Source organism: Chamaea fasciata, unplaced genomic scaffold (genome assembly GCF_029207755.1).
Source record: "Chamaea fasciata isolate MVZ Bird 193981 ecotype frontalis unplaced genomic scaffold, bChaFas1.0.hap1 SCAF_7, whole genome shotgun sequence".
NCBI classification, from domain to species: domain Eukaryota; kingdom Metazoa; phylum Chordata; class Aves; order Passeriformes; family Sylviidae; genus Chamaea; species Chamaea fasciata.
In genome coordinates, this window is record NW_027094092.1 from 38,744,741 (window position 1) to 38,771,619 (window position 26,879).

The window sequence follows — 26,879 nt, forward strand, 5'->3', positions numbered from 1 at the left end:
ACTCAGAATGAAAGAAACCTTTATTTGCCTTCCCAATCTCCTGCTGCCCTGAGAAGACACCTGAGCTCTTCCTATCCAGCTAGCCTGCTAATATCAGCAGAAATGTACTTCTTCCTCACAAGGAACGGGAGCAATTCTCTGTTGTCTGTTTAAGGCTAGATTCCGTTTCAGACTCCAGATAACATAGGACCTAGAGCAGAAAGACACCTTACTGCCATTTTTCCCCTTTTCCCCTTTGAAGCTCTACTAAATGTAAATGACTGAGACCATAAATTGTAGAAATTAACTTGGAGACTCCTCAGGTTTCTGACCCAACCTTCTTCTAATCCACAGGAATATCCCGTGTCAGTAGAAAACAAGATGTTGGTAGTGACTGTTACTGAGTGAAGGAAGACCCGTACATTAACATGGATCTCAGTCAAGCCAAGGGAAATTGCACTCGGTAGAAAGCGTGCCCTTTCTAATTGAGTCAGTTATGATTTCTATACAAATAAAGTACAAATAAGTTGTCCTCAAGAAGGGTACTTAATAAGCAAGGAAGTTAGACTTTAGAAAACGGGAGATACAGAGACAAATGAAAATTGCCTGAGGTTAAGCTAAGTTTGCCGCTGGAAAGGAAATTGAAACAAATAATAGTGTATCAATTGAAATGAGAACAAGGAAAGAGAAAATATGCCACTGGTCTGAGAATGGCATGGAGATCAGGGGTAATTCTGGATTAGCTCTGAAAGCATGTGATTTTAATTTTTGTTTCTCTCATCATTGGGCAATGAAGATGCCAGCTGTGAGGACAAGGGTTAAGAAAAGTGAATGTGTGCAAATGGAGTGTATGATAGCTGTTCAATAGATTATTGTGCTTGTATTGGTTTAATGGATGGTTTCCATCCCCAGTTCTGAAAAAGTTGGCACCTGAAATTCCAGGAATGATAGTAAAGTCCTTTAATAAATCTTATGAGGCCATGTGCAGTGTGATATGACCAGGAATTAGCAGAGACAGCATCTATATTTAGAAGAGCAAAAAATGTAATTTTGACAACTGTAGACCAGTTAGTCTTTATTGTGAGGCTTCAGAGAAAATGTGGAAGGAAAATGTTTTTAAAGCACGGATCCATCAAGAGTGAATTGAAGTACAGTTTTCACACAAGAATGATCAAGAATTCTTCTTTGATATGATAACGGGTTATTTAGACAAGGAAACTTTTTTAATATAACCTGACACAAGCTTATAGGTTGTGCCATATGGAAAATTATTAATTACAGTGGGGAATGCGTATATTGTTATTTTACAAGCAGGCACAAGCTTAATGTGGGAAATGCTGCTTGCTGTTAACTGGGTTCATCCAGCGTCTCTTGTTTGGAAGAACGGGCACGTTTAGCTCATGTCTGTCTGCAAAATGTCATGTACCCATGAAGGAGACGAGGGATTAGTCAAAGGCAATAAGGAACTAGTTAGCAGGAAGGCAGCAGCAAACAGTTTTGAAGGAAGAAACGTTAAGGTCCAGGGATTTCACTAGTGGAATTTCTCTCCAATTTCTTACCAGTTGGTGCTGAACCAGTTCTCTTTAATGCTGTCATTGAGAACCTTTGGCATGAAGAGCAGCAGTGTACCAAAAAAATTGCTTGATGATACAGAGCTGGGGGTTGTTTTTAGTAAGATATGGAGATATTATTAACACAAAGTAGGTTCAAGCTGTCTTGAAGAAAGATTGGGATGGCCTCAAGTACTGGAAAAACAAAAGCAGTGGGTGGAATTTTGTTGCCAAGTGTAAGGTATTATCTTTTCAGGATGAATAAGAGTTTCCACTGTCATCTGGGTAATACCAGTGTGCAGGAGAACAGGCTGGAGGGTGACTCTGAGCAAAAAGAGTGTAAGAACGTGTCAGATAAGAGGTTTCCACTGGCATTAGCACAGAGTACTAAGGAGAGATGTGTTTAAATTGATCAGGGTAATGAAGAGCCTGCTCAATGAGAGGTGACAGAAAAGGTTGTTTGTTTAGCCTATCTCAGAAAGGAAAAATAAGAGCTTATTATAAATATATATATATAGGAATATATGTGCTGTCTATAAATGCTTGAGAAAATAATTTAAAATAAAGCTTTGAAACTTTATTAGTCAGGTTAATTGGATTTTTTCCCTTCTACTGAATATTGAAACATCTTACAAAAGCTGTCTGTCTCTCACTCAAAGGTGAGGTCCCAAAGAGAACCTGACAGCATAGGATGCAGTGTGTTCTTACCTCTTTCAATTTAGATTAGAGTTGAGGGTGCTCATGTTTGCCCTAGAGGAATTAGGAAAAGATAAAAACTAGTTTTACACTCTGTTTTCCTTTGCTTAAGTCCTGTATCTTTCCAGACTTTATGGTAAGAAAACACATAACATTGTTCCTTTAAATGTTTTGAAGCAAAAGCAACAGCAAAACGATCAGTACTGAGATTTTCTTTAGTTGAGATCAGCTATTTTAAGTTTGATAGGCAGCATTTAGATTTTATATTTAATTGGAAAATTTAAATTTTCACCAAATAACTGCTAAAATGCAAAATGGGAAAGTAAAGAAACACCTCCCTTTGCAGGAAGGTGGAAGGGGGACAGAGAATCAGAAAGGATCTCTTCTCATTAAAACAAATATGAAAGTGAAGGAACTTCTAGACAAAACAAAATCTTCAGGAAGATTTTTCACAGTATCCAAGTGATCAAAATACCCTTTCAGGGTTAAGCAGGAACTTTGCTTTGAGTGACACCTTTACCAGAAGGTGACCAAGCTCACCTCTAAAGTGACCATCACCAGAGGAACCTGAGTGTAATTCTTCTTGCTTCTTCTTTACCCTACCTTTCTAATCAATTTAATCAAAACAAATCAGTTTCTGTGAAAAGTTCTGATTTCCACAGCCTGACATTTTCCAGAGGAACAATATTTTGTTAAAAGGTTCCCAAGCAGCTATTGTTATTACTAGAGGTGAGCTCATGCAGGATTTTTGCCATATGCACTGTGGATGGATTTCAATATACGTTTAGGAGTCTTCCAAATTCTTTATAGTAGAGCAGATGCCATTATTTTAGTTAACAATTTAACTTTGTGATGGGCACTGTTTTGCTTTCCTTCTTCTAGTGTAGGAAGACATGTCTGCCTTGGGAGGATATTTGACTCATTTATTTGTGTTTACCACCCTGTGAACAATGGGTCATTTTGTCACACGGCTGCAAGCTGTGCACAGAGACTCTGGTGCTTGGATTTTTGTTGGTCTCATGAAGCTTCCTACTATCAACTCTACTAGAAGTTACTGAGTAGGCTAAAAAAATGTCTGTTTTTCTTCCCTTCATTTTTTGTAGCTCTTGGATTTTTTTTTTTTTAAATCCAAAGAACCTGATTCTGGTGTTATTTTTATTGGTACAAACCCAGATGCAGACCCAGTCAAATCAGTGCCATTTCTTCTGCTGAAAAACTGACATGAATAATAGTCTTAAGACTCTAGTGCCTCTGACTCTTGTCCTGAAAGGCAAGTGGAACATTAGGTGTGTTTTTTATGATAGTTCTCCAAAGAGACTAGCCGTTAATCTCTCCAAGTAGGTGTGTCAGCTGCAAACATTTCCTTCCAGTCTACCATTTCAATCACACTTCACAGTACACTGAAAATTGGCAAGGATATTAATTACTGGCCCCTAGAACAAACCACCTACTTTGATTCAAGCATGTTTTCCAATTTTTAAGAATGTTGTTTCACCTACAGAACAGTATAATTACAGAAAATAGCTTGGTTTGGCTAACGTCTTGTGTTCTGTGAGTTCTGCTTGCAAGGCAGCAAGCTACACCAGGCAAGAGGCTCACCTGCAGAGGATTTTAACCTCTTGCTGACAGAAGTTAGGGCTTGCCAGCACCCAGTACATTGTTTTCAATATCAGAAGCTCAAAACCACTGTCACTCAGAGGTTAAACATTAACACTTTCTGCTTTTAAAGCTGAAGGAACGCCCCCCATATAGTAAGAAAGTTTTTTTTCACCAGGGAACTTCCTGTTAAGATTTTATGGATGTCTCTCACAGTAGCAATTACAGCAGTGGGTCCTGTACCTGGGCAGTGCAAAACCCTGGGTGCAACATGACCCACCAAGCAGCATGGTTCAGAGACTGCTTGTGTAGCTGCATTTGTGCAATGCAGTGTTCAATAAAATTTGCCGGGAATCAGCCAAGTATCCAGGACATGATTAATCAACCAGCAGGATGAATTGCCCATAGATGACTGGGAGTTGACAGTAAACAGTAAAACACCTGCCTTGAAGACTTACAGTCTTAAGAGACAAACAGGAAACAGAAGCAAGTGGGAACCTTGTTTTAGGAGAGAGATTTTGAGGCATACAGGCAGAGCTGTTCATGATTATACAGTGAGTTTGGCAGACTTTGAGGCTGAACTATGTGCATTTCCCTTCATGGGTTTGTAGCTCATATAACAGGTCTTTAATTTACCAAGAAACTTTTCCACAACACTGTCCTGAAGAGTTGGCAGAACCCACAGTTAGCATTTCTCACACATGTGCCTCTTGGTTAAGGGCCCTACAATTTGTACAATTAATAACTTACACCATGAATTAAAAACATTGGAAAACAGCCCAATGCTCAGGCTCATGTGTCAAGGAATTGCTGTGGAAGCCTGATCTTATTTGTTGTTGCAACAATAAATCATCCTCTGATTTAAAAATAATTTATATGGTACCTTGGCCCTAAAGGCAGTCCTGCAGTGCTATTGAAACTGGACTTTTAAAATTAATGGTGATTAAGCTATAGACCCACATTAAATATGCATGAATACTTATTTCTTCCTGCCTCCTCTTTAACTGTAAGGCCTGTTGGGGCTGGCTACCTTCCTGACTTACAAGCCACATGCTGCAATTTCCATCATAGTCATGAGTCACACTCCTTTCAGTGTGAATCAAGGATGGGAGGGGGAGTATCTGGTGGGGTTCACTGATGGGAAATGACAGTGATTGCTTGGGGATTCCCTCACCCCTCTATTAACCAGATCCTGGGTGAGAATGCACCCAGATTTCAGCATGTGCTGTCGGTGCCAGTCTCTGCAGTCCCTGCTGGCTCGTTGCCTGCCACTGCTCAGGGTCCTGGTTATCCAGCAGCTCTTCTGCTGCTAACATCAGCCAGGGGCTGCCACCATGGGAACTGCCCATAACAGCCAGGGAGTCATGTGCAGACCGGAGTCATGTGTCAGTAGTTCATGGCCAAGAGCCTTGCTTCACTTTCTGTATGTTGGGCAACAGTTTTGCAGTATAGCAACACATATATATGATGTGAAATATGTTTGCTGGTAACCACTTGACTGAACTGAAGAGTTCCAACCTTAGGTATTCAAAAAACTTACTATATACATGGGAGAAGCCATTCAAAACATAATTGTGCTAGGGAAAAAAAGCTAGAAACAATTTCAATGCTCAAAAAAGAGAGACTATTTCAAAAGAATTAAATAGGCTGGGATAGTTCTTGGCTTTTTCCTGATAGCTGATACAATGATCTGTTTTAGATTCAGTATGCAAATAATGTTGATGACTGATGTTTTAGATGTTGCTAAGTGGTGCTTGCCCCAAGTCAAGGACTTTCAGTGTTTCCTGCACTGCCAGTGAGATGGTACACAAAAAGCTGTGAGGGAGCATGGTCAGGACAACTGACCAAAGTAGCCAAAGGGATATTCTGTGTGATAGAACATCACACCCAGTACATAACATGGGGGAGTTACCAGGAAAGAGTGTGGTCACAACTCAGGGACAGGCTTGGCATTAGTCAGCAGGTGGTGAACAGTTGTATTGTGCATCACTGGTCGGTCTTGGGATTTATCTCCCTCTGTCGCTCTCCTTTTTATTACAATTACTCATATTAGTATCACTATTATTAATATCATTTACTTTGTTTCAGTTTTTTAATTGTTCTTATCTCAATCAACAAGTTTGATTTTCTTTTCTTTACTGGTTCTCCTCACCATGCCATCAGTGGGAGGAAGGGGAAGTGACCAAGCAGCTGCATGGTACTTAGTTCCTGGCTGGGGTTAAAGCACAACACTAGGTTACATTACATTGCACTATGTGTGCAATTATAATGGTTGAAATAATTGCACAGATTGATGTTTTCAAAAAGGTATGGATATTCTGAGTAAATTGGTTATCGGTTGTTTATCATTTCACAGGCAGAATTGAAAGCTTTGCAACAAGGAAAAGAAGCTGCTCTTCAACAGTGCAAAAAACTAGAAGAAGAAATCCAAACATTACGTGTTTATTACAGGTAAAATGATTGATTCTAATATGAATGAGTGACTCATAGGGGAAATTTTCTGTACGATGTCTGACTGAGGAAATGGCCTTATCAAATAGGTATTTGTTGGAAAAATGTGAATACATCAATGAATCAGAGCCTGCATTTCTGCTTTACTGCTCACCAGCCATCTCTTTGAAATAGGAGTCCCTTTCTTATGGCCTGAATTTTGTATTAGTTTCTTCTAAGGGAAGTGAAAAGTTGGTTGATGGTTGATTTTCACACTAAAAAGCTGTGCTATGGCAATGTGATCACTTAAAAACACATGAACAAAAGAACCAGATTACATAAATGCTTGTTTGTTCCCTGATTGTTTGCACGTACCTTAGTCAATATAGATTTTAAAATAATAAAATCTGTAATTCTAAAAGACTGTTTTCTCCTTCAACCCTAATATATGTGCCTTTTAATTCTTTATGTTCTGTAGTAGTACGTAGAATGAGAGAAATATCCATTCTCATTTATTTAGGTGGGCTGCACTGAACATTTGCATAGATCAGTGGGTTTTAGTCCCTAAAGAAAACCTCTGTGTGGTCCACTGAAGGAGTTAGGTTGTTTTATGGAATGATGTTGGGTTACAGCTCTCATTTCATCCTGACCTCCTGCGTGAGAGGGGATACAGAGCTGCCAGCAGGTTAAAGGCAGGAGAATTGGCATCAACACAGCTGAAAATTGTGAATCTGAAGGCTGGCTGTGATGAGGGATGTGGGCTACAGAGGTAAATAATAAATATAATGTGAATACTATACTCATTGGAAATAAGGAGGACTAGTTATTTATGTCTAAAAAGCATTTGCAGTAGCAGAAGTGTGTACGTTTTCAGTGTTTCAGTATTCAAAAATGAAAAATACTCGGGTTCTAGAGGTTTTTCAAGTTTCCCCTTCTCATTAAGTTTATTAAAACCTTGGAGGGAAGTTTCAAAAACAACTTCTGTTTGTAAATCTCATACGTATTTATTTAAAGCCTGTTAATAGTGAATAGAAACCCCAGGCAATTTGTGATTATTGCATTTAATGAATTTGGTCAGCATTTAGTGTGTGCACAAATTATGGTAATATTTACCAAGCTAGAAAGAATTTACTATGGTGCCCCTATTACTCACTTAAATATTTTTTGTTTTGTTTTTGGTTTTTTTTAATAATTTAAATACTGAAATGCAATTTTTTATTGATATTTCAGAAATTAAGAATTTGCCTGTGTTGGTCTATACACATTGGAGGAGACTTCACTGATTTTTAAGTTATAGGTTTGCCATAGCCTATCAAGTTTGCACTGGAGTACAATGTTTAACAAGAATAGTAGGAAGCAACTACTTGTGTAAATGCTTTAAATCCCAGAAATGGTAACAATTATGACTTGTAGGAATCAGCATTAGAATATACCATGTTATTAACTTACGGCTCTTAATTTGAGCAGTCAAAATTTCACTGTAAGTTGGCTGATGGCATTTGCAAAATCTATCCAAAAAATGTGGAAATGGTCACCTGATAATCCCCTGGGGCAAGAACTATTTTATCACTATTGATATATACAAGATCTAACATCTAAAGTAGAAGATTTTATCTCCTACCTACCTCACTGTTCTAGAAGCTATGTGTTCCAAAGTGGACCCACAGAGTGACTGATTGAAGTTGGCAGGGACCTCTGGAGGTCGGTCATCTTGTCCAACCTCTGCTCAAGTAGGGCCACTGAGACCTGATTGCCAATGAACACATTCAGAGGGTTTTGAATGTCTTTAAGTATGGAGATTCCACAACCACTCTATATGAAAACACTGCCTTAAGCATCTAAAGACATGACTTGAAAAGCCAGAGGCCTCCTGGAGCTGAACCTGCAAGGGTTGTAAAAGGAAACAAGGACTCCAATAGCTGCATAGGCAGCAACATTTGATGTCTCAGGCCTATCTTTTGACTTGATTAGAAGTTAATTGCACCATTGCGAGGATTCTTATGAACTTCTTAACATTTTGGTTGCAGTTTCCATTAAGTTACATGAACATCTGCAGCCCTTGTCATCCAACAATGTGACAGTACTTTAAACACATGCCAAATGAGACAGAAAAAGAGTATATGTCACATGTGCATAAAGCTTTGGGGACTGTACCAGGGCAAGGGTGGGATTGCCACAGTAATTATGAATGACAAGGTAGACAGTGCATTTCCCAAGCCATCCCAAAGGAATGAAAATTTGCACTCTGTTTTGTATGTGGAAGGGATGCATGTATAGATGTCTGCTGGGTGTTTTTATTTCCTCATAATGTTTGCCATGCTATGGTAGTCTAGAGTCAGCACTGAGAGTGTTTTTAGACAGTCTGTTTTGAACTGAGGTGGAAGTTTGCTGCTTAGATCCAAGTGACTTAGCTGTATGATTTTCTGTTCAAGACTGCATTCCCTGGAGTTACTTCCCCAGTGTGCAAAATAGAGGCTTCCACATATGCTCCAATCTTCATCTGAACTGTAAAGCTGCAATGTGACAATGCTAGATGCACATTCCCTTCACCTACTGTTCTCTCATGTCTTCACCAGATTCTTACACTTTCTGTCCTAAGCCCCAGCATGACAGGGGCTTAAGAATTTTGGCTTGTTTGGTGACTTCTCCTTTTATTCCTAGGTCTTCTCTGGCCTTACAAAAAGCATTCCTCCTACTTTATTATTTTTCTCCTTTTTTTAACTGAGGTTTCTATGAGTCGTGGTTTAGGAATGGTACTCCCCAACTCAGTGCTCTTGTTGAGTCTCTCTCCAGTCCACATGCCACTTGCTCATTCCCCCTTTCTCCCTCCTGCTTCCCCTGCAACAGGATGGAAAAGAGAACTGGAGGCGCAAAAGGTAAAGATCAGGAGTTGAGATAAGAATAATTTACTGAAAACAGCAATGAGACAAGAAAATTAACAGTAACAGCTACAATATTAATAACCAAGGTGTACAAAAGAGAGTGATTCACATGTGCAATCCTCAATCCAACCTAACCACAGCCACACTATCCCAATGGGAAGGAACCCCTTCTCCCCAGGAGAGACTCACTTCCCCCGCCACTGGAAAATCTTATGAGGTGTTATAGAATATCTTCTGGGTCATAGCCGTGCCCCCTCCTGGCTGGCGCAAAAACTAACCCTGTCCTGGCCAGAACCAGGACACTATGTCCTCCTTTAACTTAGAAGAAGCAAATTTAAGAAAACAAAAACAAATAAACAAACAAAACAGAACAAAACAGAAAACCCAACAACAAAGGAAACCAAAAATGCTAGAGGCTCACATTAAAGCATACAAGGGATACCTACATCACTTCTACTTGTGCCTTAAACATACAATAACAATTTAAGGATTTGGACACAAAAATTATGACTCTGTGTGTATATTAACTATTTTGCATGCATACTTGTGTAAACAATGACATTAAAATGTGCATTTTTATACCAATCTGACTTTCACTAACAGTATAATCCAGGAAAAGCAAAATATCATTTTATCATACAAAATCAGGGGAGAGCTACTTAAGGCCAGAATATCTGTGTGTGTGAAATAAGTACACACAGGCGTGCCTAAAGGGGGGAAACAAGTGGAGACGTTCAGGGAGGAAAAAAAATCCCTTTTTATTTTCTCCAGGGGAAAGATTCTTGGTATCTACAATATTGCGTTCAGTTTTGGGTCCCCAGTAAAAGTAAGACATCTATAAATTGGAGCAAGTTTGACAGAGGGCAACTGGTATGGTCAGGAAGCCATGGCATTTGCAATGTAAAGAGAGACCAAGGGTACTGCTCTTGTACAGCCTGGGAAAGAAAAAATATTCCTTTCTTTGTTGACTCCAGGGAGACCTAATGGCAGCCTGACAGAGTCTATGCAGAGGTTGTCAAGAAGGGCGGCCTCTTCACAGTGCTCCATGACAACAGGGTGAGAAACAACTGACTTGATTTAAAACAGAGAGTTTCAGACAGGTTACAAGGGAAAACTTTTTCACCACAGGGACGGACCATCGTTGGAACAGGTTGCCAGAGAGGTTTTGCTGTCTCCATCCTTGGAGATTTCCAGTGTCTAACATGATAAAGTCATGAGCAACATGGTGTGATGACATATTGATATCACTTTGAGAAGAAGGTGGGTTGGACTGGAGACTGCCAGTGGTCACTTCCAATCTCATTATTCTACAGTTCCCTATTCTGGTAGCTTCTACTGTTAGAAAACATTCAATTATTTTCCTCCAACTGTGAAAGAAGTCTGTGTTGTAAACGACACTTCTTTTCAGGTGAAATGAAAGGCCAGTCATAACTGGATTTCCATGAAACTGGAGCTTCATGGAAAGCCGGAATGACCTAAACCAAAATGAAAATGAGCTGTTGCAGATATAATGAGGAAACATTTGTTTCCCTCTGAATTTTGACTTTCTTAAAAGAAAGCATATCCCAGAACAATTTCAGTCTTCTTTAGAAGGGACAGAGAAGTGAAATGGAATTAAAAAGGAGGAAGAATCTAATTCAGATAGATAAGGAACAAGAAGCCGTCTACAAATAGTTTGCCAAGTTCTGTGCTTCTGTTTGTTCTTCTTGTGTTGTCTCTGTGTCAAGTTTCAAAAAGAAAATTGGGTTTTCTGGATGCTAACTCAAAAATACATACCAGAAATTAAAATTTGCATAACACTTAGGAATAGAGTTTCTAGCTCACTAATACAAGCTTACTAATCTAGTTTACTTACTATACTAATCTTTAAGCTTGAGGCTAATGCAAATCGTAAGATCCTCAGTGACCAAAGAAGGCTATATCCAAATAACCAGTTTTGAAGTACATGGGAGTGTTAATCCCACTACCTCTTTCTCACATACTTCTGTTGTTTGAACATCATCACAAGTTTTTTATTTGCATATTTTTCAGTTATGTGATCTGTCCAATTTTATAATTAGGTTCCTTCTTCCCCTAGATTTATATGCTGAGTGTGACACCATATGGTATGGGATATGCCTTTGGTCAGTTGGAGTCAGCTGTTCCAGCTGTGTCTCTATCCGACTTCTTGGGCACCCCCTGCCTGCTCACTGCTGGAGTGGTGTGAAAAGCAAAAAAGGGCTTGTCTCTGTGTGAGCACTACTCAGGAATAACTGAAATATCCATGTGTTAGCATGTGGAAACATCCACTTTTTTTCAACACAAATCCAAAATGTAGCCCCATACCAGCTACTATGAAGAAAATCAACTTTATCCCAATCAAAAGCAGTATAATGTTGCAAAGTAATTGGAATCTGTAAGTTATGGTGAGCGTGGGAGAAAAATATAACTTATTTTACAGTTATGTGGTGGTTCTCAAGAATTAAATAGAAGAATGACTTCAGTAAGGCTCCTTGTACTAATAAGTGCAATTACCTGAAATAAGTTTTTTTAGATTCAAACTTTCAGTTAATATGGGTAACTTCTCTGCATGCAATGTCAGCAATTTTCTTGCTTCCTAATCAGTTGTAGCACTTTATAAATTAAAAACTATTGAAGAGATTAAACAGAATTTAAATCTACATGTTTCAATGCTTACAAGTCTTCAATTGGAATACTTGTAATTCGTGTTTAAGTGGCACAAGCAAATGGTCTAAATAGCAGTTGATTTTATGGAGGTCCATTTATTTTTCCCACAAAGGCTCTTTTAAAGTGACATGGAAGTTCATTTTTTTAAAGACTCAGATCGATAGCTGTGAAAGTGGAAAATCAAGAAGGTTTTTTACTATTTCCCCAAATGAAGAACTTATAGGCACAGGGTCAAACTCAATTTTCATTTTAATTGCAGAACTGAATCACTCTGTAACAGGAGAAATAGATAAAGGATGATATTTTGTAAGCTGTTACTTCTAGTCATGGATAAAAAGACTTTTCTATTCAAGCTTTGGATACAGTTGTATGTGCTTAATTTATTTCCATTCTATAGTTTCATGACTGATGTTATGGAATATAGTACTCAGATGGTGCCATTTCAACCATGCTCCATGGACTCTGTGTATAGATACAGAATGGTGTAATTCTTGCTGTTAGAATGTTGCTCTCATTCCAGTTTTAAGGACTATTAAAAATTATAAATTATTTCTACCTAACAAGTCAATATTCATCTTCACAGCCACTGCAGTAGCAAGTCAGAATACAATAAATGGCCTAAATAATCAGATTCCTGTACTCTGACTGACCCCTGGTCAAATATTTCAGCCTGTTTGTTGTGCTATCTCTCAGTCTTCTTCAGAGTTCTCTCAGTCTGTATTTCCCTCAGGGATACACAATATATAGCAGAAGATTGGGCTGCTCTAGCACCCAGTTTCCCAACTCAAATGAACTGGAAGCCATTTACAGTGGGATTAGTGAAGCTGCAACCACTAATGCAGAGTGGTGATTTCAGTCCTTCCTCTAAAGCGATAGCAGGCTACCTTGAGCACCTGTCCCAGCAGTTTACCTCAGAGAACTGGTCTTTTCATGCCTGTTGTTTTTTGTGTTTTTTTTATCTCACTTTTTCAGTTATGGCCGTTGACTCATTTTCCTGCTCTTTTCATCCTGTCTGCTTGCTTCTGTTTTGGCAGTTGCTGTCATTGTTTCAGTACTAGTTGCTTTAGACATAATATGGTGTAATTACAGTCATTAAGAAGAGTGACCATTACCAAGTAATGGTATCACTGTAAACCACACTGTTCTTTTTGCAGAACTGTTTTTGGGAGATCATGGAGAAGACAGCAGTTGTATTTTAAGTATTCTTTGTCCTTGCAGCAGTGACTTCTATTTTATCAAAGAGTTTCAGACACCTGACATTAAAAATAAACCTTGAGCTAATTAAATTTCCCACTTACAAGCACAGAAGAGGTTCCTTTTTATACCAAAGAGACGAGGGGCTTTGATATGCAGTGGAAGACCATGTAATGCATGCTTTGAAGGAAGCTAACCTGCTCTAGTCTGATGCAGCCAAACATACAAGCAATTACTCTGTAAGGGAACACTAAGGTTTTTGTTTGTCTTCTGCTATAACAAAGAAAAATGCAGGGACCATCTTTCTGCTTGTTTATTGAACTGTTAAAACTAATAGAAAACTGAGGTGGAGAAACACTGCTGTCTTTAAATCAGATTGGTTAAAACTACGTCTTCTCTCAGCAACCCATGGAGGTTTCAGTGAATTTTTAGTCAATCTGTGGGGGTGAGGAGAGCCAACACCCTGATAATTTGGACCTGGTATTTGGAATCTGTGTGTTCAGTCTTCTCCTCCTCTGCTTTGTGCCACTTTCCAGTGAGGTGTTGCCCCAAAAGAATTGGGATTTTAGGTGGGTCTTTCTCACTCTGTAGTCTCGTAAGCATTTTCCCACTAGTAAGCCCCTATGTCTCCCTATGACTTCTTTGTCACTTTAATGCTTGTGCAATCACAGCTCTTGTTAGTGTTACAGGAGATAAAAGTCCAAGGTTTGGGGGCTGTTTCTGATCTGGATCAGACAGCCAAAGGGGGGAAGGCTGCTCTGCATTGGAAAGCAGCTGCACGAAGTTTTACTGGTGCTACTGAGATGGCTGTATTTCTCAGTGGCTTGGTGCAGGTGAGCAGTAGAAGCAGAGCCCTCCCTTGTTATCCTTGTGTAGTTCACACTTTATTGAATTTATTATCCTCCTGTCCCTACCCTGTTTCCAGACTTGGAATTGGTTGTTGTCTCACTTTCTGCATTTGTTCAACTTTCTAACAATAATATAGTCAGAGAGACTGACTTTAGAAATAAATCTGTGGATAGAAAAATTTCTTGGGAGCATGGCAGACCAGACTCACATCTGTTCTCCAATTAGTATTTGACCATTTGCAAAGAAAAGGGATGGAGAGAAACCTCAAGTAACTGTGTTTACAGTGGCAGTTTGGCAGGCAATGGAAAGGCAAAGCAGTATCTGAACCTTTTGTGGGCTGAGGGGTGTCCTTTTTTCGCCCTCCAATGAAATATTTTAGCCATCAGTGTGCTCTTTAAGCTTTTTGAGTCTCTCATTCATTTAGAAACACACACACACACACAAAAAAAAAAAAAAAAAAAAAAAAAAACCAAAAAAAAAAAAAAACTTTTTACTGTTTTGCTTCTTGCTCTGGCATGACTTTGAAAGTTTTCCTATCTCACTGGGAAAAAAAAAAAATTAGTATGGGAAAAACAATTTCCAACTCAGCTTTAGTGATTTATGAAAACTTTGAGAGAGAGGAAGCACTGAACTGTCAAAGATCCAAAGCACCTGATGGAGTAACAAGCCATCCCTGCAACCAGAATGTTGTACACTCAAATTGCCTTGCGCTGCTGTTGGATTGGTCTGACCTACACTTTATTAAATCTTTGTGCCCAGTGTTTCCAGGGGCTGGCTCTTGGCCTTCAGAGGTGCCTTGCCAATAGAAACACTAAGCAGCAGGTCTGAGGAAGCAATATGCACGTGGACTGAAGCACCTAACACACTCTGTGATGCCATTTTAATTTGCGCCATGCACTATGCTAATTCCACTACTGCTTCTGTTACTGGGTGTTTTACTGGCAACGTTTCTTAAGTTTTTCAAATTAGTTGAGGACCAGCCAGTCACTTTTTGTGACAAGTACATTAATACTAGAAGTACTCCATGGGTCCTTATCCTTCATTGCACCAGACTTCAGCCAACTTCTCTGCTTATTTGCTGTCATGGGGTAATGTGAACTAAAACAACATTTACTTTGTCACGTTTGCTAGGATGGGCCTTTTCACATGAGTTTCTGTTCTTCTCTAAGAGCAACGATTTGCTTGACAGAAAGGAATTCCTTGCCATTAGATGCTGATATGGTCTCACGACTCTGTATGCAGGGCCCTGCTGGCATTCTGTTCACAGCTGTCCTTTGCCTGGATGTTTCCTTCACCTTCTTTTTTACCTCTGCTCCATGTGATTCTCTGTTATGACTTCCTTGGTTTCTCAGTGAGCTGAAAAGTCTAGGAGGTGTAACTTTGTTCTGTGCTTTTTGAAATAAGCACATAGAGATGTCTAGGAGCCAAAGTTTTTCAAAGTCATTAAAGCATAATAAAATTGAGTTCTTGGAAGATTTAAAGTCTCTGGAAGAACTACCTGCAGTCAAGCCACTGACTTGTACTGGTAGTTTTGAATAAATAGCAATACAAAATATGAAACTCCTGTAGAAATACTTGTAAAAATTTGGATGATGAGATCACTAAAGTTAATATCTATTCTATACAATGTAAAAATACCCAAAATCAAAATTGAAGAATCTATAAAAACCATGTGCAGGATTATGAAATCTGTTACCTGGTAGAAAGGGTGTGTGGCCAAAGGCTACATATTCTGATTCTACCATTGAAATGTTGAAATGCTGGATGAATATAGATGAATCACGTAGCTAAACTCTGCTTCAGCTGCTTTATTTGTATAAACGGAATAAGAAGTTTTACCCTTTTGCATAACACCTTCAGAGACTATGAAAATGCAGGTAACTCTTGCTTTAAAATGAGAGAAGGAAAACAGATACAGAATGAGAAGCAGCCCTCTCTAGAGCGAGTTAAAGAAACACAGGAAAACCGTGTGTGTAATAAGAGCTATTCGGAAGACAGATTTTCCCATGAGAAGTTAGGAAGAAAATCTAAAAGTGAAAAAGAAGAATTTGGCTTGCCCTATAAATATTGTAAGAAAGGGAATTCTTTTGTTATTAATATGATATTTAGAAATAAAGTAATAACACTGTCAGGAGGACTTAAAATGCCATTTCATTTTTTGTTGGTTTTTCACAGGACATGTTTTTATGTTAAAATGTCAATTCAATATTTTCAAAAAATCATGACTTTGATGTGTTTCAGTTCAGTTCTCTTCAACTGAAGAACTGAAACAAATTGGCATTTCAGTTTGAAATACTAAGGTGAAAGAAAACTTTTCACTTGGAAATGTGCCATGGGAAGACAACATATTTTTTGTGTTGGAATTTACATTTCCCAATAAAAAACAATCTTTGGTGAGAAGATTTTCTACATGAGCAATTTTCAGTCAGTGCTAGACATAACATTGCTTTTCTTACTCTGTGCTTAACACTGCTCTCAGTGGAAAAATGTTAGGGAGTATCTAAGAATGCAGGTGGCAGAAGAAGTCCTCTGCCTGTCACAAAACACAAAACAGAAGGCTGCCCACCTCTTTTGTTTATAAAGAGAGAAGTCAAGAGTAAGGTATTTTCTTTATTCAATTCCTGTCTGAACTTGGAGCTTTTGTTAAATTGATATATGCCTGTCATGCTGATGCCTTTTACTGGAAAAATTTCCATTTTAACTTCCCATTCACAAACTTCTTTTCTGACTAATGTGATAGAGGTCTTGTGTTTTGGAAGGTTTTTAACCTGTGTCCAGCATTCCATAATGATGTGTTACTCATCTGGTATGGGTAGTTCTTCCAACACAGGTGTGAAAGCTGTCATTTTTAGGAGAGTAGAGACCAACTTGGAAGTTTCAGCTGCAGTTTTCATGTGAATAAGGGGGCCTGCTGGGATTTGCTCAGTTCTGAGTGCCTCAGATCTTTGAGTAAAGTGTAACATACTAGTAGTAGTTTGCTTTTATAGGGAGCAGTTTTCATTGTCATGACTTGAAGGAAAACTAGCACAGAGCCACTTGTATTTTTTCCTGATGCCACCAAGAAAGACATGTAAGCAGTGATCTGGAGCTGCTGTCTCAGTAGCAGAGGAGCTTTTATGGCTCTGAGTTTGGAAGGAAAAGCCAGAGAATGAGAGGGAAGGAGTTATGCCGAGTGAATCATCACGGTTGTATTTTCTTTGATGGCAAAGAGTATAGAGAAGCTCTTCCAATACCTGAGCCATTTCTTGTTAAGGTTTTGTCTTCTCTCTTAATCTATGCTGTATCAGTGTAACAGAATGGCCACCCAAAAATGTTTTCATGAATGACAAAGAAGTGCAGAGTTTATTTCTTATTTATTTATTTATTTATTAACTTACTTACTTACTTACTTCAGCTTCTTCACACTGCTAGCTAGCCACACTTGGTATGACAGTTAGTGAATTGAAAAGTATATTATTATACTGTGCAACACTAAAAGTTTCTTCTGGTTACTGGTGGCTAATATCCTGAGGAAGAGAGCCAAGAACAAGATCTCAGAATGACGAGAAACCTGCAAGCACTGAAATCTCAGGACTGAACTTGCTAAGATTGCTGATATTTGGAGCAAATAAAGTCATGCTCTGTCACACAGGTTCCACCACTGTGTCTCTCCTGTCATCAAGAGAGATATTTTTATGCAGTTTTTACCACTCTTTTAGAGCTTCTGCTTTGATTTTTGACAGCAATTTCTTGACTCTGGTAATTAAAATAGATTTTCTTCATGCCTGACACTGTTATTGCTTCCAAGCTTTCATAGTTAATAGCATGTGTCTGTACCATTCACAAGACACCACAACAAAAAATACTGATCACCACAAAATAAGCTTTGAGGTGGCCAAATTGTTTCAAAAGTAGGAAATAATAATGGGAATTGTGTAGAATTTGTTCTTAAATGTTATAGTGTTAAGAGCTCTAACTATAAAGGATCTCTCTCTTTTCAATGTAAATTTGTATTCAGTGCTGGTCAAAGTAGGATTGTATGTCTAAGCAGTATCTGCCCAACAGTCAATAGTCTAAACTGAAAATGCAGTAGATTATTTGGGATTTCTCTGCTTGTCTTTTGTCTTTTTTTCTTTTTTTTTTTTCTAACTAAGGAGGAAAGTATTGAAAAAAACAAAGTCCTAAATTTTTTTAGGTACTTTTTTTACTGTGTCTGATGTTTGCAGCAGGAAAAGAAATCCTTTTGTCTCATTTAAGTATTCTTTTAAAATAGCATAGTAAGTAACAAGTGTTGGGTAGAAACAAAGCAAAGTCACAGTTGGATGTTGCTGTTATAAGATAGGCGATGACAATGGTATCTTTTTAGTGTATCTCTTATCTATGGTGTCATTAAATCTAATGATGTGCTAAATAATAAAAGCAGCCTTATCACATTGCAAGGCTTTGAATTGTCTCAAAGTTGCCATGCCTGCGGGTTCCCTTTGGCTTTTGGACAGGGTTTGGAGTCAGAAGGAGCTGCAGTTCAGAGTGCATTTATGTGATCAAAGCTCTTTAGACAGATGGCTGCTAGCACTCCAAAATGATTAAAATATGTTCCAAGCAACATCAGTCTGTGGGCTTGGGGACCCAACCTTTCATTAGTCAATAAAGGGTCTTGAGTTCTTGAAAATGAAATCTTTAAAGGCTAATAAGGCTGCTGGTTTGCTCTGAGCTGTTTCTTTGGATTTGCAGTTGTGGATTGGAATTGGGCCAGTATCTGTCCAATAAATATGAGGCTTTTAAAAAATCTGGTTACAAGAGACCTCCCAGCAGATATGCCTGTTAAACAGTGCAGCCAATTTTTTCAGCCTCATATATTTAAATATAGACACCTGAGTTTGCATGTAGGGAGATGGGAAGGGACCTGCAAGTGCCCCTTTGAAAAACTAGTTATTTTCTGGAACAATAGTTTAACTGTAGGTGCCAAAGCTGGATCATTTTGACCTGTACAATTATATTTTTAAATCCTTACATGTTGACTAAGGATAATTCTAGAATACTTTCAGGATACCATAGTTTTCAGAGTTTTTAGAAACTCTGAAAAATTTTCAGAGCTTTTAGAAATCAATAATATTACTTACAGCATTCCCAAGTGTTGTCAGTACTTGCGAAGTCTAAACATGTGGTAGCATAGTTGGGTGCTACAGTGTGGCTGGGTTTATTCTCTTGTCTGAACCTGGCTTGTGAAAGATAGCAAATGGGGGCTTGTGCAAGTGTGAGGTGTCTGTAACCTCTGCAGATTTATGTGAGGGCAGCAGCATTAAATGCTTTTCTTTTTTTCTTTGTCTGACAGAAGGGAATCTGCTCTTACAATTTTTAAATTTCTGAACTTGAAGGTTTTTACCCAGTAGACTCTTTCTACACAAGGCTCAAAACCTGAAGATACGTAAATTGTCTCAAAAATGCATCAAGATTTAGCCTACTGCTGTAGAATGTATTTTAAAACACATCAGAGTTTTGACATGCACCAACAGAAGTAAAACAAGTCCTGGTGATCCCATTAGCTCAGTGTGATCCCATTAGCCACATTGTTCAGCCTGTCTTCTTTCACCTTGGGAACAGCCCTCACATTCCTTTTGTTAGGACTTGATGGGGTCAGCAACTGAAGTTCTTCCCCACACACACCATATTTACACCGGGAATGTCATACTCCATTTCTTTTTCTCAGAATCTCCCTCTGAAGGCTTGCCTCCACCTGAACTGCCAGTGAATTTTATTCATCATATGCATAAGCAAGATGTTACTGTTTTTTGATGAAAGTACATCAGACTCTGGGTTCTGATTATTTTGGTGAGCTCATTTTGGTTTTCATTTGTTGTAAAATATCTGGGGTTTGTGTTCCAATGCTTTTTGTCCACCATCTAAAAAATCCTGTCATCTACTCTGCTCTTACAAATGACTTCTGAACTGTGTCACATTTTCCCTAGCTCTAGACATAAGTATTTTCTTTCTGTTCTTCAGATTCCTGCAAACTAATTTTTTTTCCTCAGACAAAACTAAGAGCTCATTTGCTACAAAGTGGGCAAAACAAGATAAAAGTCTACACTAAAAGGCCAGGATGTAGTGCACATGCCTGTTTCTCTTGGTGTCTCCTTTTCTGGAGTTCCTTATGAACAGATATATTTACCTTGGGCTTGAGAGTTCTCACAGTGACTTAAGTGTGCTCTGAAGTGGTCCTGTTATTTTATCTGTTACTGTTCTGTCTCCTAATCACCTAAATGAGTCAGAACTTCAGAGTAAGGAAATGCACAAACCTTTCATCAAAGGGATATGATTGTAGGGCTCAATAGATCATGAGCAACTAGGACTGGTAAAAAAAACCCTATAAAGCAAAGATTCACAATGTCTTAAGAGCAAACAGAATTTCTGTCCTTAGAAATTATGTCCTTTTTTTAAATCTCCTAATGTATCAGACTTTACAGTAATCAATTTTCCCTTCATTCCAGGGCATCATATGAAACTTTACTAATCAACCCAGCATCCTATATAGCCTGTGGTTTTGTGGGGTTTTTTTTCTTTTCTGTTTGTTTGGGGGTTTGTTTGTTTGTTTTTGCAGGGGGGGGGGGGGTGTGATCACTTTTCTGAGCTCTGCAGAAGCTCCATTTCCAACAACGTCATGTAACAAGCAACTGCTATGAAGTGCTTCACCCATATTCGCAAGTCGGAGAATTCCAGAGAACTGAGCAAGACTTCAGGAGCAATATGAGTCTGAAGAAGTGGATGACTTTATACGTGCTGCTAAAGTGCTTGGGGGACTCCTGCTTTAAATGTTCTAATTTGTCATTGTTTTCATCTGGAGTTGCAAGTCCCTGTAAGCTGTAAACACCAAGTCCTAAAGGTCTCCATTTGGGGAGTGGAAATGAAGGGCCTCCTTTGGAATGTTTTTTCTTTGCCTCTCAGTTCCCCTGGCTGGAAGTTGTAAATAGTGCTACTCATGCATTTTTTGGAAAGGGCATTGATTTAAGTTTTCTTTATTAGATTCTGCTAAATATTAAGTGAGATAAACCTAAATTTATCACAGTAGCTATTGTATTGCAGCAGTCCTTCTGAAATGCAAGTACAGAACTGCCTTTTCCAGATGAGTCATATACTGTGAGTGCCCCGTTAATGCATTTAATGTTTAATGACCAACTGTTTCTCCTGCTTCCTCCAAATTACTGTGAAGTTACTATTCCAAGGAGAGAAAGTAGCTTTTTATTCTGGAGAAGACTGTGGCATTCATCGCTTTCAGTGAAAATGTGATCTTTAACAGTTCATGGGATTTCCTCTGCTAAAAGGAAAGCACAAATTTGGAAATCTTTGAAATAGGAATGAAACTGCAAGAGAGAAAAAAATAGGTATCTGCTGTTACATTAGTTCAGTTTGGGGCATGTATGTGTGTGTGTGATCAAATTAATGTGTGTATATATATATATATAAATATAAATATATATATATATATAAAACTTCGTTGTAGGAATGTTGCAAAGTTCCTTTTTTTCTGTTTGGGAAAAAAAACTGGTTTTCTGAAGGAGGTGTTGAGCCTGCCAAAGTTGATGGAGCCAATTATTTTAGGACAGCTAGATGGGAACAGAGAAGAATGTAAAATGAGTCGATTGCTACAGATTTATGCTTGCCAGAACAAAACAGGCAAATTGTTTGTGATTTTAAAGACCCCGAGTTTGCAGACTTAAATAAAGGCATGCCTTAAAAAAAAATCTAAGAATGTGTTGGTATAATGATACTTCTTTTGAACATTATGCTAGAGAAAGGGTACAAGAATGTCAAACATTTAAAAATTATTTTTACTCAGCTAATTCTTTCATAATGGACGTTAATACTGTTGACATTACTCATGAATTGAATGCAGGCAATTTAGACAATAGATAGTATCAGATGCTAATAGATCAAATATAATTATTCCTTGTGAAATAATTTTACACAGTTTAGCAAAATTGTTTCAATTATTCACTGTGAAGGAAAACTGAGTTAAAGTGAAAATACTGTGCTTTGTCCTCTAGGGGCATTATATGCATTTCTAAGTCATATAATTTCTTCCTAGCAACCTTTCCTCTATAGCAGCTTCCAGTGCAAGTTATTACAATTCTTTTTGCATAAGATAGGTCATGTGAAGTTCAGCTGTAGGTGGGGCCACTCTGGTTGATTGGGGGACAGTCTTAATAGATCCATTTCATTAATTAAGTCATGCATTTTTTTATTAACAAAACCTGTATGTCAGGTTTAGCCAGCTGGAAGCCATTCTTATGGTTGTTATCTTTGTCAGAAGGAATATTGTGAAAATAAGGAATTACTGTACACGCTTTAACTCCTGATTAAACAGAGGAATGATATCCGCTCACCTGCTGTCCATGAAAAAATAACTTAGGGGCATATCATGGTGTTGATTCATTGATTCTGATCTTACGTATCTCATTAAGGTGTAAACTATGTACATTGTATTGAGGCTATACCATGAAGGACTTGTCTCATACCCAATCTATGGTCATTGAAACAAGCAAGGTTGAGGCCAAAATTTCAAACATCTAGATTATTTATTGTTTCTTTTTATTCTTGAAGGAACTTTTTCTTCTTGCCCTGTTTTTGGCTGTATAAGGGAATATTTTCTTGATTTTTTTTCTCTTCTGGTCTTCCATTCCCAGAGATCAGGAGGACACAGCAAGATTTCTAGGAAGTATTTAGTTGTCCTAGGCAGCTAGAAGAGCACCTACTTATGGCCACAGCCTTTAACTTCTTGAATACAAATAAATTCAAAGCAGTCTTCACTAGGTTTTCTTCTGGTCCTCAATTGAAAATGCACTAATGGCTTCCACTATCATTAAAGAAGATTGAACTGGGGGGAACTTTCACCGAAGAGGAAGAAGTTCTGTGAATTTGTCCCTCACCAAAAAAGACTGCGAAGAAGGATGGATAACAAGGTTCATATTATCTGATTTGTCTTTCTTTTGCTTCTGAGCTGGGCAGGACCTTAATGTTATCCAGGCTCATATAAGATAATGTTCTGTTAGTTTCAATCATATTCTGTAAAAGGGACTTCCCTCTTAAGGGTTTTGATGGAGATAGAGAAATACATATTCTTTCTTTTAGCTCTTCTTCCCTACTGTCTGTACTAAAGGAGTCATTTTACTATACTTTTACAGTTGTTACAATAGAATGAGGAATGTCAAGATGTAGGAGTTTAGTTTTTGCTCTTGAGCAATGTTGCTGCTCGTATCAGAGGAGGGTATAATACTTGCTGAATGTGTATAAGCATAGTAGGCAGTATTCATACCAATAATTATCTTGTCCTGTTCAAAAAATAAATAAGGAATTGAAGAGTGTTGAATTCCGTGTTGGCTAGATTTCACAAGAGCTTTCATACTCATTCAGTTTCCTTGTCAGGTCCTGAGAAAATAATTAATTCTTTGGTTCAGTGCAACCAGTTTATTTCCTGCTACAGTCTTTCACTTTACCTGCTGGTCATGGAGAAATGAAAGAAAAAACTGCAGTTTTTCTTGTGAAATCCTATGTCATAAAGTGAAAACTGTTGTTTTCCTCTTCAACCAAACTAAATTAAAGTGCACAACTATATTAATTTTTACACATTTTATTTCAATAGCTCAGTGGTCAAAACTCACAAGGGTAAAGGAAGAGAGAGGTGAGGGAAGCTGGTTTAAAATTTTTAGGATACAGAAATCAATTCAGCGCTGTTTATAGCCTCTTTCCAATCCCTATGTTTGAGAGCTTCTCTTTACTGATTTTTCTCCAGCAGCCACCAGTCTAATCTTTCACTTTTCAAGAGGTATGAAAGTTGTGTGTTTTGGCTTCCAGTCATGTGCCATATCCAGCTGATGGCCCCTTTCACTGGGAGGAAAGACAGAACATCTTCTCAGAAAACAAGGATGTTTGTGCTCAGGGCAGGCACAGGAGGCTGCGTCACTGCCTATGCCCTGTGGTGACAGCGGTGGCTGAACCTGCAATGGGGAGGCAAAAACTTGTGAAAAACTGTTATTTCCTTTAAGGCCCCAAACCTGGATTTGTCTGCTGAGGTTGACCAGGTTGATGTGCATTGTTAACACATGCATGCTGTTAATTAGCTCTTTATTGTCTTTCCAGGAACAATAATTCCTGGAATTCCAGGCACTGAGACCTGAACCAAATCTGGGCCTCAGGTTTCCAAGATGCCGCACGTGTAGGTAATAAGAAGAAATCCAGAACCCAAAAGCTTGGATTTTAAAGAAAATGAGCTAGGGAAAGACACTTTACTCCCAGTTTCAGCATGGCAGGCTGAGTCTGCATGTTGTGACTTGCTCAGTACCGCACAGAAGATGTGAAATAGAAGAGCGAATTCAAGACAGAGCTTTTATCCCCAATCCACTAAATCATTCCCTTAGCATGTGTCCTTGTTTCATGTTAAGGAGAATGGCCCAGACAAGTCTGCCCAGTTGCTTCAGTAAGCTTTGGTACAATAGGGAAGCAGACTTCCCCTATATTAAATTTCCCAGGCGTTCCCTTTATCATTTAAGCCATCGTTTTAACTGCCTTGTTTCATAGTGCTTAACTGTCCGAGGAGTTGTATGATTTATATGAGCAAGGGTTTGGCAGCAGCAGCTAGGTGAGACATGACTTACTGAGTAGCAATACATTGCCATTTTGTCCTTTATATGGCATTCAGGAGATGAGTTGCTAAGTGTGTATCCACACAGCAATCTCCAAACCAACTGCATTTTTGTATGGGAGAAGCCATGATGACATTAAAGTAGACATTTTGGGTGTCTTTACCCATGTGGAGGACAGATTTCAGACTGTAGCACATGGAGGGCTCCTAATGAGTCACCAGCCATTGCAGAGTGGTACATGTTGCTGTGCACAGTACCAAGAAAGTGGGGAAAGTGTGCTATGCACACTCACCTAGAGTTCATCAGTGCCTCACTTACTGTCGGTATGGTGACCAAAGCTGGGCATGGGCTGGAGCACAGAACACCATGTTTGCTTTTCGTCAGAGCTGCATAATATTTTTCAATAACACCTTTGAGTAAGATCAGACAAAACTGTTCAAAGACTCTGCTTTATTTTCTTGGGATAGGGAAGGAAGTCTCAAATTTTAAAAGTTACATTTTCTTTTCTTTTTTTTTTTTTTTTAAATCATTCAAAGATTTTTTTAACCCCCTGAATCATCCAGCAAGAAAGTAGGGACAAGGAGCAGAGCCCCATGTGATTCCCTTTCTCAGGTTAGTCACACTGGGGGCTAGCTTTAGGGCTACGTTTTCTAGCTTTACGGCTACTCAGCTCATCCATGAAATCGTCCCTCTCTGAAATACCATATGTATTCAATTACTCCATCTTTGAAACACATTTCCATTCTTTGTATTTCTTCTAATTGCTTCTCCTGGAGAGACTCTTCCTCAGCTGGACGTTCCTGGCCATGCTGGAAGGCAGGGCTGGCTTCCAGCTTGGGGTCCAAGACAGCTTTGTCTCTTCTTTTTCTGATTCAGTGGAGGAGTTAAGCCAAGCGATCACAATAGCAAATCAGGACAGCCGTAAAATTCACAATCATGTCTGATTTATAAAGTTAACATATTAAGTACAAGATATTTTCTGTGGTTTTTAGTAACAGGCTTTCTTTAGCTGATCATTCCTAAATGGTGCCATGTGCTTCACTGCTTGATTAATTTATATGCCTTTATGATTTTAATTAATACTATTTTCACCAGAGGCAGTTACTAGTCATTAGAAAACATCAGGCTGTTCACTTTATCTATGCCAGTGTTTGGGAATTATTCCTGTGATCTTTATTTTTGAAAACTCTTGAATGGCATCAAGAGCACAAAGGAGGCCATGTAAACACTGGGGGGAAAGTAATGCTTATACTTCTGGGAAAACATTTATGGTGATTCACATTTTGGAAACTGAAACACTATCAATGTTTTATTGCCAGATTATTTTCCAAGAAAAAGCTTGGATCCATTGCTGAATCAGTTTCTTCAAAATACTTAGGCTCATATTGAAGTTGGATCACACAGAAGAGGCTGGAAGATGGTGCTGTGGGAGAGAAAGGATTCCTCCATCCCCTGACATTAGCATAGGGGCACAGAATAAGCCCATCTAAGTATATATGGTGGTGTTTGAGTCTTACCCAGCTGTAGCAGAGGAATACCTGCATGATGTTAAAGGATCAGGACAAAAGTTTCTTTGTTAAGGATCTAGACAAGCAGCTTTGTACAGAAAAAATAGAAAATGAAAACATGCTTAATAAAACTCATCACATGAATATACCCACTTGTAGATGGGAATATTCAATGTATGGGTACAAAAAGTCTCTGGATCCTAGTATAACTATTTTAGAGTTGGGTTTTTTTTTTTTCCCCTGGTGAAAAGAAGCTAAAAATCTTACATCGTCTTGATGTGAATGAGAGCTAAGAATTTTTCCGAAACTGAAGCCTTGTAAGAAAATCTGAAATGCGCACTTGTATAACAGGTTTTGAGTGAGTTTGGCACAGTATTTTCTACTACAGTATAAAGGGCTAGGTTCCTTGATGTATATTTCTAGTTGGCATTTTATCAAGGAAATAAACTTTGGTTTTTCTTTATTTTGTGGCATGTGGGTTGAAACTACATTTTCTCTTTCCAAAGCCTTGATTTAAAAGCATTAGATCATTAAATTCAGTGCTTTTGCATAAGACTGAAATTGTAACCGAACAAATTATTTATGCAGAGAGAAGCAAGATAAAGTTTCTTTCAAGAGTTCTTTAACATATCAGATTGATAAGAGTCAAAACACCTTTACTGCCATTAAATATTTACCAAGACTTGGCTTTTGGAAGAGGGGCAGTTCAGTGCAGTGTGTTTGGCTCCATGCAATGCTATTGATTAGCTATCAGAAGGACATAGTTAATGGGTAACTGGAAGTATTACAGAGCTCTCCACATTCTTGTCAAGTCTTTTCTCTGAAGATGACCTAAAATAAAGTCAGTTACAACTGGCGTTCACCTGAGACAGATTGCACAAGTTCGCCTACGGTATGAACAAAAGGTTCACAAGG

At 38.5% G+C, this 26,879-nt stretch overlaps 1 protein-coding gene across 3 annotated transcripts in view; it reads left to right on the plus strand.

The window, feature by feature from the left end:
- The window catches only part of MIPOL1 (mirror-image polydactyly 1), a 183,186-nt gene that overhangs the window by 130,063 nt on the left and 26,244 nt on the right, over positions 1-26,879 (plus strand). For all 3 annotated transcript variants that reach the window (XM_066188454.1, XM_066188456.1, XM_066188455.1), the window contains one exon: positions 6,178-6,272. In XM_066188454.1, the coding sequence (XP_066044551.1) occupies positions 6,178-6,272 (95 nt within the window). The remainder of the gene's footprint in view (positions 1-6,177; positions 6,273-26,879) is intronic.